General features: G+C 49.4%; 2 protein-coding genes across 2 annotated transcripts; both read right to left on the bottom strand.

Moving 5' to 3' along the window:
• Positions 1-406: 406 nt before the first annotated feature.
• BO83DRAFT_198906 (uncharacterized protein) lies at positions 407-973 on the bottom strand. Its single transcript, XM_025526622.1, has one exon. It carries the CDS (start codon positions 833-835, stop codon positions 533-535), a length of 303 nt encoding a protein of 100 aa, XP_025391071.1. The 5' UTR covers positions 836-973; the 3' UTR covers positions 407-532.
• A 6695-nt stretch (positions 974-7668) lies between these two features.
• On the bottom strand, positions 7669-8583 carry BO83DRAFT_396383 (uncharacterized protein; the record flags this gene model as incomplete). The annotated part of the gene is made up of 3 exons (XM_025533129.1): positions 7669-8061; positions 8102-8223; positions 8355-8583. 3 exons carry the CDS (start codon positions 8581-8583, stop codon positions 7669-7671), a joined length of 744 nt encoding a protein of 247 aa, XP_025391070.1.
• Positions 8584-14960: the final 6377 nt, after the last annotated feature.

The raw sequence follows: 14960 nt of genomic DNA, 5'->3' as shown, positions 1-14960 counted from the left end.
TCGGTTCCTGTTTAGTAGTACTAAGTCGTGCGGTAGAGCCCGTCGTATCAGGTGCGCCACCCGGGCCGCGCAGGCCAGGGTGCGTACCTCGCAGAAACTATTGCATCAAGTAAGAAAAAAAGCAATATTGCAGTACAACTGATAAGGAACTGCGGTAGAGGCGGAAGAATTGTGTTTCTTTCCTTTCTTTTTTTTTTTTTTCCCTCGCTTGGATCACCGTATGATCGAGTCATAATCTTGTCAAATGCCGCTGTCTGATTACTCAATTCAGTGCGGTACATGCGCCCAAAGAGGGACTGGGTGTGACACTAAACGTGAATGGAGGTTCTCCGTACTACAAGAGGGGGAGGGGGGATGGCAGCGCTATTGATTCAGAATCCCTGCTGGGCTGGGCTGTTGTTACTCCGCTGCTGTCTGTGTGTGCTTCCTGTCGATCTTCTTTAGGGAGGGGGAGTTCCCCGCGGTCACACAGGTTACTCAAGCAATGCACCATGCAATGCTGCAATGCAGTTATCATGAGATGCTTACAGTACTACAGTATGCGTTGTTTAAGATTGCAAGATAGGAAGTGAATGGTCAAAGAATTTGATAGTCTCATTAGCAATGTCAAAGCGCAGCCAAGAATGCGAAATGCCGCTGGGTATATTAAGTCTATTATACATGCCGTCGATTTCAGATAAAGCTCAAATCCCAAATGTGGATGATAACAATCAAGATGGTACACAGGACTGGAAAAGGAAATAAAAACGATTAAGTAATTGTTGAACCCCATGTGCGAATGGAATCCAAGGTTTCCGAACAACGCATTGACATCGGTGGGGATCGTGCGATCCATGCTGCAATTGGGTTGGTTGATGAGCAATACCCGAACTTGCACATGAAACTCGTATGCTCGCGAGTCTTGTCGTCATCACTTGGTGTTGCAGGGTCCGGTTGCTGACAAGGCTGGTTGGAGATAAATGGCCCGAGAGTGGGGAACCAATAGCGAGTCACAGCATCATGGTCCCTCTTGTCGAATCGGGCCCCCCCTGCAGTGCGATAGGATCTGCCGATCACTCGACAGCCGCGTGAGATGATGCAGTGCAATGATTCGATGTCGCAATGTCAAAACGTCATTGTAGATTGGGAGCAGAGAGCGCCTGCGCGTGGTCCCGGAGAATAGTATGGAGAATTAAAGACCGGCCCAGGAGAGGCTTCCGTGTGGCGGTGGTAGTCGAAAAGTCCGAAAGATGGCGAATCGAAGATTGTTGAGGAATGCGAATAAAAGGTATATGTGGAAAGGAGCAAAGCCATAGTGTAATGTCCCAAAAACGAAATCGTGATAACCATATGCCGAAAGGTGCAACTCCCATGTCATGAGAGACTCGAACCGGCCCACATTGTCACTGTTCCTGGCGGAGTTGTTGGGAAGAGCTGTGGTTGAACCGGCTGAGTCTGTCGGTCGTCAAGTTCATATCAAGTGAATTGCCCGTTGTTTTTACTTGGGGAGCGGAGGAAGAGGACCCTTTGGCGGGGGACCAGGGCAAGGAGGGAACTGAGAGGTAGAGCCACCGATGGAAGGCATGATGATGTAGTTGTGGATGATGGTAATGGGTGGTGTAGAAGAGGGTGGTGTGCGTGGTGATGGTAGTAGTGGTGTGAAGGAAGTAGTAGTAATAGTAGTGTGGTGGTTGATGTAGTGTAGTGTAGCACGCGATTTGTTTGAGAGGATTGAAGTTGAATGAAACCAAGAGGATTGAAAGAGACGAGGTCAGATGGGCGTCTAATATATACTTGAGAGCTTCCCTCAATTTTCTGTGCCCTTATTTTTATTTTGATTTTTGAAGAAAAGACCAACCGGGGTGATTGGCGCTGAACCAGAAGTAGAATAATAATAATGAAAAATAATAATGGGGACAGAATAATCAGAAGGAAAAAGAAAAAATTGAAATTAAATCATAAATTATAAAATCATAATTATTTTTTTTCCTCTTCCCTTTCCCCTGTCGGGAAACAGCTGAGCTCCACCGGCCGGACAGGAGGAAACGAACTACGTCAGAATCTGACCGCGTCCTTACACTAGTGCGGTACGGGTGGGCTGCCAGATGGATTCTCGATGGATGCCTTTGCTGCTGAGGCCCCAATGGGAAATCCCAGGGAAATTTTCTAGAAGCTCCTGTTGTCCCACTCCGGCCGGGGACTGGCCTTCACCGCTGAGACTTTTTGCCTCCCCCTTTTTTTTTTCTTGGGTTCCGCAGGTCTAATTAACATGCGCATTATCGGAGCTTATTTGATGGGGTGTGGACTGATGGTGGTGCTAGGTGGGCGTCTCAATCAGAAACAAAGGTTGTCTGTAAGGGCGATAAAATGTCACAGCCGAACAAATGGACGGGAAGAAAATGGGAGGGGAAAAAAAAAGTTAGTCTACTAAGTTAGCAGTGAAGGAGAAACAGGATCGAAGGAAAGAAGAAGAAGAACAAGAACAAACGAAAGACACAAAGCGAAAAATGGGAGGGAATAAGTGAACAAGAAATTGAACAAGGCAAGCAAACATTCCTGACCCACTCCAGCGTTTATCGTTCTCTGTCTCTCGCGCTCGCTCTCTCTATCTTGATGTCTCTACGGAGTCGTCTCTACACACCCCGTTCTGGCGGCTTCTTTTCTCACCATTCCCGATTTTGCTTTCTGGGCAAGACAGTCCATCTTTTTCCAGCAAAGAAAAGAAAACGGAAAATCCTCTGGGCGAGACGCCGTCCATGTGACTACGACTGTAGCTAAACGCTAGTGCCATTTCGCTTGGTTACGTAAATTACCATGGGGGAGGACGAGGACACTGACGAAGAAGCAGCAGCAGGAGGCATGAGTTAACCACTTTGTAATGGTGAGTGAGTTAACATTGCTATCTATGACTCAACCGAAGGGATCAATGCCACCGTTAGAGGATGCGCTTACTCCGCATCCCGACCAGGATGGTGTCCAGGCAACCTCATCCCTGAGTATGTGCAGCTGCGTTTGATAGGCTTACGAGCTTTGGGGGCTAGTCCAGCCATGTCTACACGTGCCGGTTCGTAGATCCTTTGAGGGGGGAAAGAGAGCTAAGAGCGTGAGAAGAGCACCAGAGGGGACAAGGTCTAGCAAGTTCGATAAGGAACCCTCCAGGATGATCCGAAGTCAAATGCGCGGCTGTTGCGCTGCCCGTCTGAAACTCGGATGCGTGTGATTTGATTCCTCACGACCACCACACAGACACACTCCTCCTGTATGTACTTACTTCCTTCCCACCCCCCCAAAAGAGGGAAGATCCTAGCTCCAGCCAGATTGTCGGGACCTGCGGGCCTATCCTCTTCCTGTATCCATCCAGTCCAAGCCACCACACATCCCGTAGTTCTCAAGCCCAAGTGACGCCTGCATCCTTCAGCCTTCCCGTTTCAGCCGTGAGTTGGTCCTTTTTCGCGAGCATGGATAGCTGAGAGTGGTGAGACAGGCAGTAAACAGCTGAGGAGCCATGATCCATGATTGGGATTGGAAGAAACATTCTTCTCTTTCCTTCCCTTACAGCCTTGTTCAGGGGGAAGGAGGGAGGGCAGTAGTGATCCGATCATAACGAAAGAATGACAGGTCGTTTCATCTGTACAGGGCGGCAAGTTTGTCGCAGCCAACGGGGTAGCCGCAACCTAAAGATACTACACACCCACACAGACACAGACTGAGAAGAGAAGAGCTTTGATGGCGTGTCCTCAGGCCGCCGCCGGAGCGATGTTTCAGGGGTTGATCATCATTGCTCTCACCCACAATTGGATCGCATCTTCGGGGTTTACGTCCGCCAACGAAACCCCCGTTTCTCCTTGCAGGAAAGTCAGGAAAAGGTAAAGTACCTGCGTTCGTATTGTCCGAGCTCTCAGACTTTTGGGTGCTGCCCTGAACGGTTTGAGTTCAAGGAGCTGTCTGTCATCCATCCATCCATCCATCCTCTTCCCAAGGAACGGGAGCCTCGGGAAGCGATTGGAATCTGCTAATTCCGGGCTCTTCCATTTGACGAACATCTCGGCTGACAACCATCCATTCCATCCATTGTGGCTGATGTCCCTTGCCTAGTCTTGGCTGTTAGGTTCCGGTTTGCTATTGTTGCTTGCTGTAAGGCTTGCCCTCCTATCATCCTTGATCAATAACTATTAGACTTCACAATTTCATAATCACTTATTACTTATTACTTATTGCACATATCCTATAACTCCGTACATGTACCATACACCCAATTCATGGTCACTGACTGGCTCGCCATCTTCCCGTCCGTCCCTGCAGCTTGAGAGAACTAATTGAAACTAATCTTCCACGCCAGGCTGACTTGGGGGTGTACTCCCTTATGCAATGCAACGCTCATCAGGTCCAATCCGGTTTGACTTGATTTGATTCTGAATGAGTTCATTAATTGAACCAGTAGACATCCACCAATCTCACCCCCTTGGGCCCAATGGAGCCCTGGCGTGCAACCGGACTAGCACCACCCGCTTCATGAGTAAGTATCTAATGAGGATGCGCGGCGTCACGCCGGGATCATCTGCAGATAGGACGTGGCCCGGGATGCGAAGGACACGGTAAACAGGAAGGGAGAAACGATGATCCTGCACGTCAATCGATTGCTGCATCGACTCATCGGTCGATCCATCGAGATGCGGGTTGCGTTCTCGCGTCGATGATTTGACCCGGTCGCTGGTCTCTCCGCCGACAATTTTCGTTACCCACGGCCGCTAGAGAGATAGGCCGGCGCCTAACAGGATACTAAGTTACTAACAACCCCGGCCTGCATCAAGTCGTCCTCAACGATTGACTTCTTTGGCGTAGTGTGCAGCCGTTAGCGCCGCTGCATGCATGACCACTGACTGAGACTTGAGAACGGACAAGGCAGGTTTTTTTGCCAGTCCTAGCAGTAGCATCGTGAGCTACGGCGTCCTACTGTATCTACTAATTTTATCCGGTTGGTGGTGATGGCCGCCTGACGCAAAAGAGAATCCCGCGCGCTTCCGGTGGATGAATGGTTCATTTCCCCTTTCCTTATTACATAGTAGGTATAGATTCCCTGAACGATCCGGATCAGTCATATCACCGTCTTTGCCACATCCTGATTTCCCGTCGGGTCACATGGCTCTTATCCATTTGGGACGATGGGGACAGAGAGGGCCAAAAGAAAAACACATGGCAAGAAGGAGAAGGATGTTGACAGAGTGGGTCCCAGTTCCAAGAGAACGAAATGAGATCCCCACTGTTGGGGGTGTTCATTCCGCGCCGTTGGTGTGGTGAAAACTGGATCGCAGCCATCAATGGCCGGTCTCAGTGCGGAGGCAGGGTGATGATTCACGCCAATTTCGTCAAACTCCTCGGCAAACTCCCACTGCAGTCCTGGACAGATTGCTATAATAGTGCACAAAGTGGAGAATGGGTACACATGATACACCACACTCATTGAGCCTTTGTCATACTTACGCGCCTTTCTCTCTCTCTCTCTTGTTCTCCCCAACTAATGTTGTCGTATATCCCGGACAGTCTCCCGCCTCAAGTTTTGGTTCCCCTGCGGGTTAGTGGATTGGATGTAACGCAGCAGTTGCATTAATGCAGGTACTATGCATCTCACTGCATCCTCGACTATCACAATCACCGTGACGCCTCCCAGTCTGCAATATTCAATAGTCCGACTGCAGGAGGGGGTTGCCCACGCCGATGTAGGCAAGATCGGAATTTCCCAGGCAGGACTCCGTGCGGCGTACATATCTAGTGAAGATCAACATCAGGGAATTTCTCCGCTCTGTAGAATGGTACTGAGTCTTCCAGAAACCGTCGCAATCCATGGTTCACCGCTCCTCTTGTCGCACAGTGCTCGTCCACTGTCCGTCCCACCCAGGTTGCGGTTCAAAACTCTCAACAATCGCTCCCGCTTTGTCGCTAATTCGGGACTAAAAGGCCACTAATTATGATACGAACTTGCTACTTTGTTCTAGTGAGCAGCCGGTCTCAGCACCGCCTTTGGCGCCGCCGGTTTCACTACAACGGCTGGTCCACTTGCTCCCACTAACTCTGTTGCGGGAAACCACTGCTCATCGAATTCTATCCCAGCCTCTTTTTTTACCACACAGACCCCGTTGGTTATCGGTTGGCTGAATAATATTACCTTTTCTCCTTCAGGATAAGCACTTGAAATTACTGCTGTCCTGGGTAATGGTGTAGAAGTCTACGGAGTACTTGGTGCTCTGAATACCGTGTCTTAGGACCCATGTTGATCACGATTTTCAATAGCACCCTTATGGTTCGACTACTCCCTGTTGAACCCCGCAGCGGGATCGGATCTCACAGGCGGCTGGCTACGGTTTTTCTCGAATCCTCAAGCAAGGCAATAACATAGGCAGCATAGGTTCAAACCTCAGTTACAATTCTTTCGGCATTCTTCCTCGCGGTGTCCTGCCTCTTTAGGCACATCTCAAGCGGCTAAAAGAGCTGAATCTATCTAAAAGGGTCTCGTCTACGTCTTCTGCATGGAAAAGTCCTCCTCCTTACCGTGGAACATGGATCCCAATTTTATCAATGTCGGTCAAACCTACTCCACAGTACGGAGAACTCCGCCCACTACCTTAGTCGGAGAAAATTTTGTTTGGACCTGCCCTTTTCTTCCTCGACTGACGTCAAGATTCGGCTACTCTCCATTGGATCCAGTGCAGGGTTTTGCTTAGCTTTGCAAGATTATTAATGTCTGCACGCCGATTACTGGGCCATTGTTCAATTGCTTCGGAAGGCATCTCCGCAAAAGGGCGGACAGGGCGCTTCTGAAAGAAAACGGTGAACCAAATCCCGGTCCTCGTTTACTCTGGTGTTGGGGTAAAATTAAACGACACGGCAATATCTCGGTACTTTGACTCTTGGCAAGATACTGAAGCAGAAGCCCTTCGGGACGCGTCTGCTCAATCTCAAACGCCATTCTGTCTCCTGTTTTCAGATATATCACGGAGTCGCAAGCTGTCAATCGGCATGTCAACGTGAAACAACCCCTGTACATCAGTATGTTATGCGCCAGGATCATGGCTTATGCAGCAAGCCGAAAGTCTAAATGACCCTCACATATGTATGTGCCGCAGTGCACATCCATGCGGCATGGTGTTCTATTCCAACGGCGAGTGCCCCGCAAGAGGCTCCCAGGGACCGACTGAGTTATGACAGTCTAGGCCGATTGCGACGTGGCCTGGCACTGTAGACGTGGTCTTCGGCGCAAAGGGGGCGAGACGGTCAGGTTCCTTGGGACCCGGTGTTACACAAAACCTAATCCAGATAACGGCCAGCATCCGAGTCAGGCTGTCGCACACCACTGTTTCGTCGCTTCACTGGAAATTCGAACCTAAAGATGATTCTCGGCCGGACTGGTCTCGACTCCAGCTAATGTTGTCCAGACGGGCCGCTATCGCACCAGGTGGTACAGCAATTTGCGAACACGTCGCAGGACAATTGTTCGATCCTTTTCAGCTGGATAGCATTCAATCTGCATCACGCGCACGAGCATTCTGCAATTCATGACATGCGACCGTTGGACCATACCATGCGTTATGCAGAAATCAAACGATCAGGTCGCATCTTACGAGGCACCATCCCCGTCCCACGCGTCGTGTGCAAGTCTTGCAATGCTGTAACGTATCACAGGCAGCTTCGAAATCATTCTTCGGGCAGATCGCCCTGAGCCTGGCTTGATATCCATTCCTCCATCAGGACCTGACGACCAGGTTCTGCCGGTGCAGCTCTTGTCCCTGTCTTGTCACCTTTCCGCGTGACAAGCAGACACAGCACCCAGCCGTAGATATTGAACCCCTCGTAATTGGTCCTGAAGCGCATCTTCTTGTCACCACCATCATCAGCATCTCGCGATAGCGTACTATCATCCTTCCTCCTCTTCAATGTCCGTCGCCGCTCCGGCGAATCATCAGACTGCCAATCAGCATCATCCCGCTGACGCTTCCCTCCCACACCATTATCATCATCATCATCATCATCATCATCACCACTCGCCTGTGGAATATCCCTCATCTCCAACCCCTCTTCCTCATCACTCTCAATCAAGATCCCACCCCAGCCGCCCCAGAATCAGAACCTCCTCCCATCCCCTCCTGACAGCGTATCCCCCTTTCTCCTCCTCACCAAACTCCTTATGCCTCGTAAGAAGCGAATGGCGCGTCCTCGACTCGCGCAAAAACAGCGCAACCTCGAATTCCTCTACACGAATTGCATAAATTATTAGCCAGCCATTCTTCCCATCCTCCCCCCCCCCCCAAAACCTTTCACACCAGAATATTACAAAAGCAATAGCAATAAATATGCCTATGCTATGTAAGAATCTAACTCACCCTCAGAAATAACATCCTTCACCGGCTTCCCCTTCTTCTTCGCAAATAACCGCTCATTCTCCTCACGTAACTTGGGCAGCACGAGTGGCCGGATCGCTGCGAATACGCGTGGGAGTACGGCGTCACGCGCGTTCAGGAGCCATCGGATATCGGAGGGGTTCTCGAGATAGATTCGACTTTCGAGGACCGTGTATTTGCTGATTCGGAGGTAGCGGCGGATGGGCGCCATGCTTGAATGTGCGCGGGTGGTTGGGTGGGTGGTTTGTTAGGTTGTAGTTTGGTTGGGTTGGGAATCAAGCGGGGAGGTGGTGGTTTGTTGGCGATGGATGCGGGAATAGTCAGTAATAGGTGTGGTCTGATGTTGGGATTATTTGGTGGTGGTTGTTGTTGTGGTTGTGATGTTAGAGGAATGTAAGTGAGTGAGTGTAAATCAGTGACGTTACCGCTGCGGGCAGTGACCGCCAAGCTTAGGTTAGCTGCGGTGCGGAATTACTATGGGCAGCCTCCCAACAACACTGGTCGGTTTGTTTCCAGGGATGTGGCTTAGCTGGTTTGTGCTACTTGCAGGGGTGCTGAGGGTATTAAGATTAATTTTAGGATGTTTTTTCTTTAACCTTCTATGAGGGATCATACGATGTCTTTGGATCTGGTTCGGTTGATTTTATCCCTCAGTTTACTATACAACTGGTTGATAAAGTAGATGAAGTGCAGGCAGGTTTCGGCCGAGAGCCATTCGGTTGATTGTTGTATTGACTGGGTAAGTATCTGATGTTATTTGCATGGCGTATACTGCACTACATTTTGTATGGGGGTATGGACAGTTATTGTGGCTGGCACTATTACTTGCGGTGGTTGTTATTGATATCTGGCTTTCGTCTACCCCATCAATAAGTTTGGGCTATTTGTGAATCATTGATAGATGATATCTTCGAAGTTCTTCAGGTAGGAGGACTGACATCGGGGCATACATGCAAGATGAGTTATAGTTCAGTCCGAACATACATATACCTGGATGTATAGTATGAAAGTGGAAGCACATATGGCGTGGTGTTGTTGCTATCCCCTTTGTATGCAATCTCCACGATCCCCATGCATTGGTAATGAACTCTCTCGCTCTTTCACTGGGTCCCTATAGCTAAGCTCTGTTCTCTTTCCTTTTTTTCTCTAGTTCACTATTGTTTCCTGGGATAGCAGTATCCTGTGGTATTTTGTTCCTGCTCCTGATGGGAGAGCCAATGCAGTAAAGTAACCACCTTTCTTTTCGTTGTTAAAATACCATAGTGTCTGTACTTTTCAACTTTGATTTATTTTCAGTTAGTTATAAGCATCGTGGCAAGGACTTACCAATCTTCTAGCTGAGGTGCGCCTTCATGGTAGGTACGGTCAGCACAGCTCTGTGTGCTGCATTAGTTGTCTAAATACAAGAAGATTTTAGCTCGCTTCACTCTGGATTGGAAGTATATTAACGAGTATTTCTGATATAGAGATTTGGAGCCTTGCTGGTGCGTTCTGCTCGGATTTGGCCTTCTGTATGGTTAGTGTGATAGTTGTCAGTGGATGTCCATTTGGGGGCCGAATGTTGTATCTTTGAGAGGCTTACCTGCGAGCTTATAAAGTCATATTTGATGCTATCACGACATCGTGGCCTTCTACTTTTATTGTTGATATAGAGCAACTCCAAGTATATATATGGTGTAGTGTGAAGTAGAACGTTTCGATGGCTGAGTGGGACATATCGTGGATACTACGACAGATTCGAACGTACTTTGAGCAGTCTAATTTAATCATTGCAGGGTGATGCTATGCTATTAGTCATAGTGAAAAAAAAAAAAAAAATGCTCTTCTGTAAGGAGTTTTGACGCTCGAATTATCAGAGTGGTTGCAGGTAGTGCAGTAAATGTACTAGAAAGTAGGTATGTATGGGTTCAATATATAGTTCAGCAATTCCCACATTTGGTTTTGCATTGCCCATCTGCTAATGTCCAACAAGCTCAGCAACTATATATATCATGAAAATTTACTATCATATCTCATTATCATCTCTATCTCAATGTATACACCAAAACTCGAAGCTCGGGGCGCAGAATGTATAGACGTCACATGACACCGCGTATCGCTCGCGTCTCCCCGAATCGACGATCTGCAGCTTCTAGACCCCTCAGCATCAACAACACAAGCCCCATGGATACTCCGCAATGGATCCTATCCTAGATGGGCTCAATTCCGCCCAGACAGCCGCCGTAGCGTCTCCGTCCCCCATCCTCCAGGTCCTTGCTCCCCCCGGCTCAGGAAAGACCAAGACCCTGACCGCGCGCGTCGCGTACCTGCTCGCGCACCATGGCTACCGACCACAAGATGTCATCTGCTGCACATTCACAATCAAAGCTAGCCGGGAGATGAGGGAACGGCTGGCAAAGCTGATCGGTGACGAATTGCAGAGGAAGCTGATTCTGGGAACATTCCATTCGATTTGTCGGAGATATCTGGTGACGTATGGGTATCTGATCGGGCTGAAGAAGGGGTTTGGTATTGCGGACTCAGGAGATAGTTTGGCGATTATCAAGGTAGGTGGTCTAGGTTACATGGTCTATGTGTATGTGTCTGTGTCTGTTGCTGACTCCTACAGAGGATCATCAAGCGATTGCAGGTCGGGATCCAGCCCAATGCAGCGAGGGCAAGGATCTCACACCAGAAAGCCCATGGAGTCAGTCCAGATGAGCTGGCGGCGAAGTTGAACAAGAATTCGAAGGTTCTGGAGCAGAGAGAGTTTGTTCAGGTATACCGTGAGTATGAGGCTAATTTGGCAGCTTCAAGTTTGCTGGACTACGATGATCTACTTGTGCGGTGTGTGGAACTGCTCAGGAAGCATCCGCAGTGTGTGTCGAACGTGCAAGCTGTTCTGGTTGATGAGTTTCAAGATACGAACCATATCCAGTATGAGTTGATGAATTTGTTTGCGTCACAGAATCAACGGATCACTGTTGTTGGGGATCCGGATCAGAGTATCTATGGTTTCCGATCTGCTGAGATCAAGAATCTGGGGCGTATGCAGCAGCTATATAAGGATACGTCGGTCGTCTTACTGGAGGACAATTACCGTTCGTCGGGGTGTATTCTGAGTTCAGCTCAAGATGTCATCGAACAAGATTCATCACGGCCGGCGAAGAAGCTGCAGCCGACGCATAGCTTGGGCACGATGCCTGTCCTGCGCAAGCTGCCTGACTCGGAGTCGGAGGCCCTCTGGATTGTTCTGGAGATCAAAAGGTGCATCGCCTTGACGGGAAAGCTTGTGAACTACTCGGATTTTGCGATACTGCTAAGGTCGGCTGCTCTCTCGCGACAAATAGAAGCCCACATGGGAAAGCATGGCATTCCTTACCGAATGGTTGGTGGCTTGAGGTTCTTCGACCGAGTGGAGATCAAGTTGCTCCTGGACTATCTTCGAGTCATTAGCCAGCCGGGTAACACCGATGCTCTCCTGCGCATTATCAATGTGCCGTCTAGAAAGCTCGGTGATGAATCGGTCAATATATTGACAAAGGGCGCGGAGAAGGCGAAGAAGCCGCTCTGGGACTTCATGAAGGATGTTGCTCAAGGTCGTAGTTCAACGGAAAAAGCTCTATCAAAGCCTGCTGACAACGGACTCTGCACCTTGGTTGGCCTCATCGAGTCTTCTCGACAGAAGCTCCGTGAATGTACTGACGGGTCGTCGCCGAGGAAGCTCCTCGACTTTTTGATCAAGAAGCTATCGTTCCGAGAATACCTCAAGGCGTTGCATGGCTCGAATGAGGAGAACCGGTGGGCTAACGTGGAGGAGCTCTTGACCCAAGCTGATGACACACCTGGGCCAGAGAACGAGGCTGAAAATGAGGAAAATCTTCCGGAAATACAGGGCATCGAACAACAAGCAGCTCATCCGGGCGAAGAGGCGTTGTCTCGCTTTTTGGCGAATGTGGCTCTGTCCACAGAGGTTCTTCCGCAAGAAGGTGAAGAGGGCGAGCAATCCAATGAGAAGGTTACCATCTCCACGATTCATGCAGCAAAAGGCCTTGAATGGCCTGTGGTGTTTGTGCCTGCCGTACTCAATGGCATTATCCCACATTCACGCGCCGAAGACTCCGATGAAGAGCGAAGACTGCTTTATGTCGCCATGACCAGGGCACAGGCATTGCTATATCTAAGCTATCCTCTGCGACAGTCCCGCGATGGTGAAGAGGCAACATTGTCGAGCTTCCTCCCGTCAAAGCTAGTAGAGGAGCGTTTCCGGTTTCTCGGACCGAAAATCAACGACAGGATTATCCAAGACATCGCTGATATCCTACGTCGACCAATGCCGGACTCAGCTGCTATATCGGAAGGACGATCTACCTGTGATATCCCATATGATGATCAGTGGACAGAAGATGGCTTCGAGGCGCCTGATGCCATCATCCGCTGGGACGGCACCAGAGCCATGGGTGGGGAGCCCAATGCTAAGAGACAACGTCTCAATCAAGAGCAACCGGGCACATCGACGACAACGTACATGTCATGGACAACGCCGACCATGAATGGCGGCAACTTTTCTGTGCCCACCACATTATCTCTGGGCTTCTCGACAGCCCGCGAATACATAGCGACCAGCGACCCAGCCCCAGAACAACCCCCCACCAAAGCCGAGACCAAATCGAACGCCGTAGCTGCCAGCATCGTCGGTCGCAAAGCGGACGGACTATCGCAGAAAACGATCTCCGGATTCTTTGGGCAGCCTTCGTCGTCAGGCCCGAAGAGCGGTTCAGGCGCGGCTGGGCGCTACCAGCCTCAGGGCAACCGAAGAGACGCGGTAGGGCAAACGCGTCACAGTGGATCGTCGAACTCTGAGTTTAAAAGTGTGATCCCATCGAATCTCCGGACGTATCGCCCGCAAGGGCCAAAGTTGCAACCGCCTCGACCAGTTCTCGAACCTTCCGACCCGAATCAATACACCTGGTTGGCAGCATCCTCGAAGCCCTCGGAGGGACAGAAGCCGTTCTCGCGCGCCACTCAGGGACCGAAGTCGACTGACGAAGGAAGAGGCGAAGCAGGGAAAGATTTGCGGACAAGCGAGATTAAGAGTCTTTCAGGAACCGTCGGGGGAGCCAGACCGGTGGCCACGTATCACACGACTACCATGTCGATGGTGCAGACGGGGCCAGCGACGACGATGCGACGGACGCTAGGGATTCGACGAAGCATGAATGGATGGGCGGATCGCATGAAGAGGGAGAACAATGGACCATCTTCGTAGCCGTACGAAGAATGGTGTGTGGCGTCAGGCGAAGACAAGGGTATATACTGGTCAGCTATAATCTGTGGGCGCAATTACGAAGTCATGATCAAACCATCAAACTACATGGTAGTATAGCATCTTTACACTTGGCAGAGTACAGCCCCATACCTTCTAGCAATCCTTCGTAGAACATGAATCCTATACCCTCTCTCATAAGAAGTACATAGTAGTAGGTCTTCACCGACCAAGCCCAACTCCAACTCGAACTCAGCTCAGCTCAGCACAGCACAGCACAGCCCACTAACCCCCATCTGTACTAGCCAGCCACCTTACTACCACCCCAGCCAGTCCTCAGCATCAGCATCACTTCGACCGTCCATTCATCCATCCATCCGTCCTCAGTAAGTAAAGTACAAAGTAACTCACTCAATATGACCTACCAGTGATGTATGTATGTACGTATGTATGCACCTAACTACTATAATGTGCAAACATGATTCAATGAATGAATAAATAATCACCAACCATCCATTCAGGAACCTTCCATTACCCACGCAAGCAAAGCCAGCCACAATCCAATCCCGCCTCACTTTTTTTTCCCTTTCCCTCCTTCGCCTTCGTTCCTTTCCGTCATTGTCGTTATTATTATCATTATAATTATTATTATTATTGTCTCGAACTTACGGGGGGAACTAACTAACCCAGATCCGGGTCTAGTCTTTCTTTGCCTGCCTGCTGACCTGGCTGACCTGGCAGGGTTGGGACTAACCCCAACTAGTGTCTAGTAAATACAACTACTAACTACGTAGTCAACTGGACTGCTGCCCAGTAACTAACTACTTACTAAGATATTACATAAGGGGGGTGATGCAGGCACAGCTGGCGATAGTTCATAGGAGGGTCACAAGGGGTCACGTCACGTCAGTAGTTGCTTTTGCTTTTTTGTACCTGACAGACAGACAGACGGGCTGGATGGGCACGGTCGGTTTGAGTGGGATGGATGGATGGATGGATGGATGTAGCGGTGTGCTTACTAAGGTAGGTATTAGGTGGATTGTTGAGGTGTTTTCTTCCCTAGATAGAGGGAATATAGTTAAGTATCTACAGTAAGGTGAGTGATTCTGTCTGATTCTTTTTCTTACTACTTCGGATTATATGATGTGTAGCGGTGAGTAAGTAATAAGTTTGAGTTAGTTTTTTCTCTCTCTTCCATGTGCATGGTCTGATTTATTATTCCGTTACTATTAGTAGGTATGGTATGAGATGGATGGATGTGATTACCCGAGGATAATAATAATAATGTGATTGGGGGTGGGTGGTGGGGGATTAAATTATTTACTCCATATTGCCTTAGTATG

The sequence above is a fragment of the Aspergillus eucalypticola genome, assembly GCF_003184535.1.
Source record: "Aspergillus eucalypticola CBS 122712 chromosome Unknown BO83scaffold_5, whole genome shotgun sequence".
Lineage (NCBI taxonomy): Eukaryota > Fungi > Ascomycota > Eurotiomycetes > Eurotiales > Aspergillaceae > Aspergillus > Aspergillus eucalypticola.
Note: the sequence above shows the minus strand (reverse complement) of the source record. Positions and strands in the feature narration are given on the sequence as shown.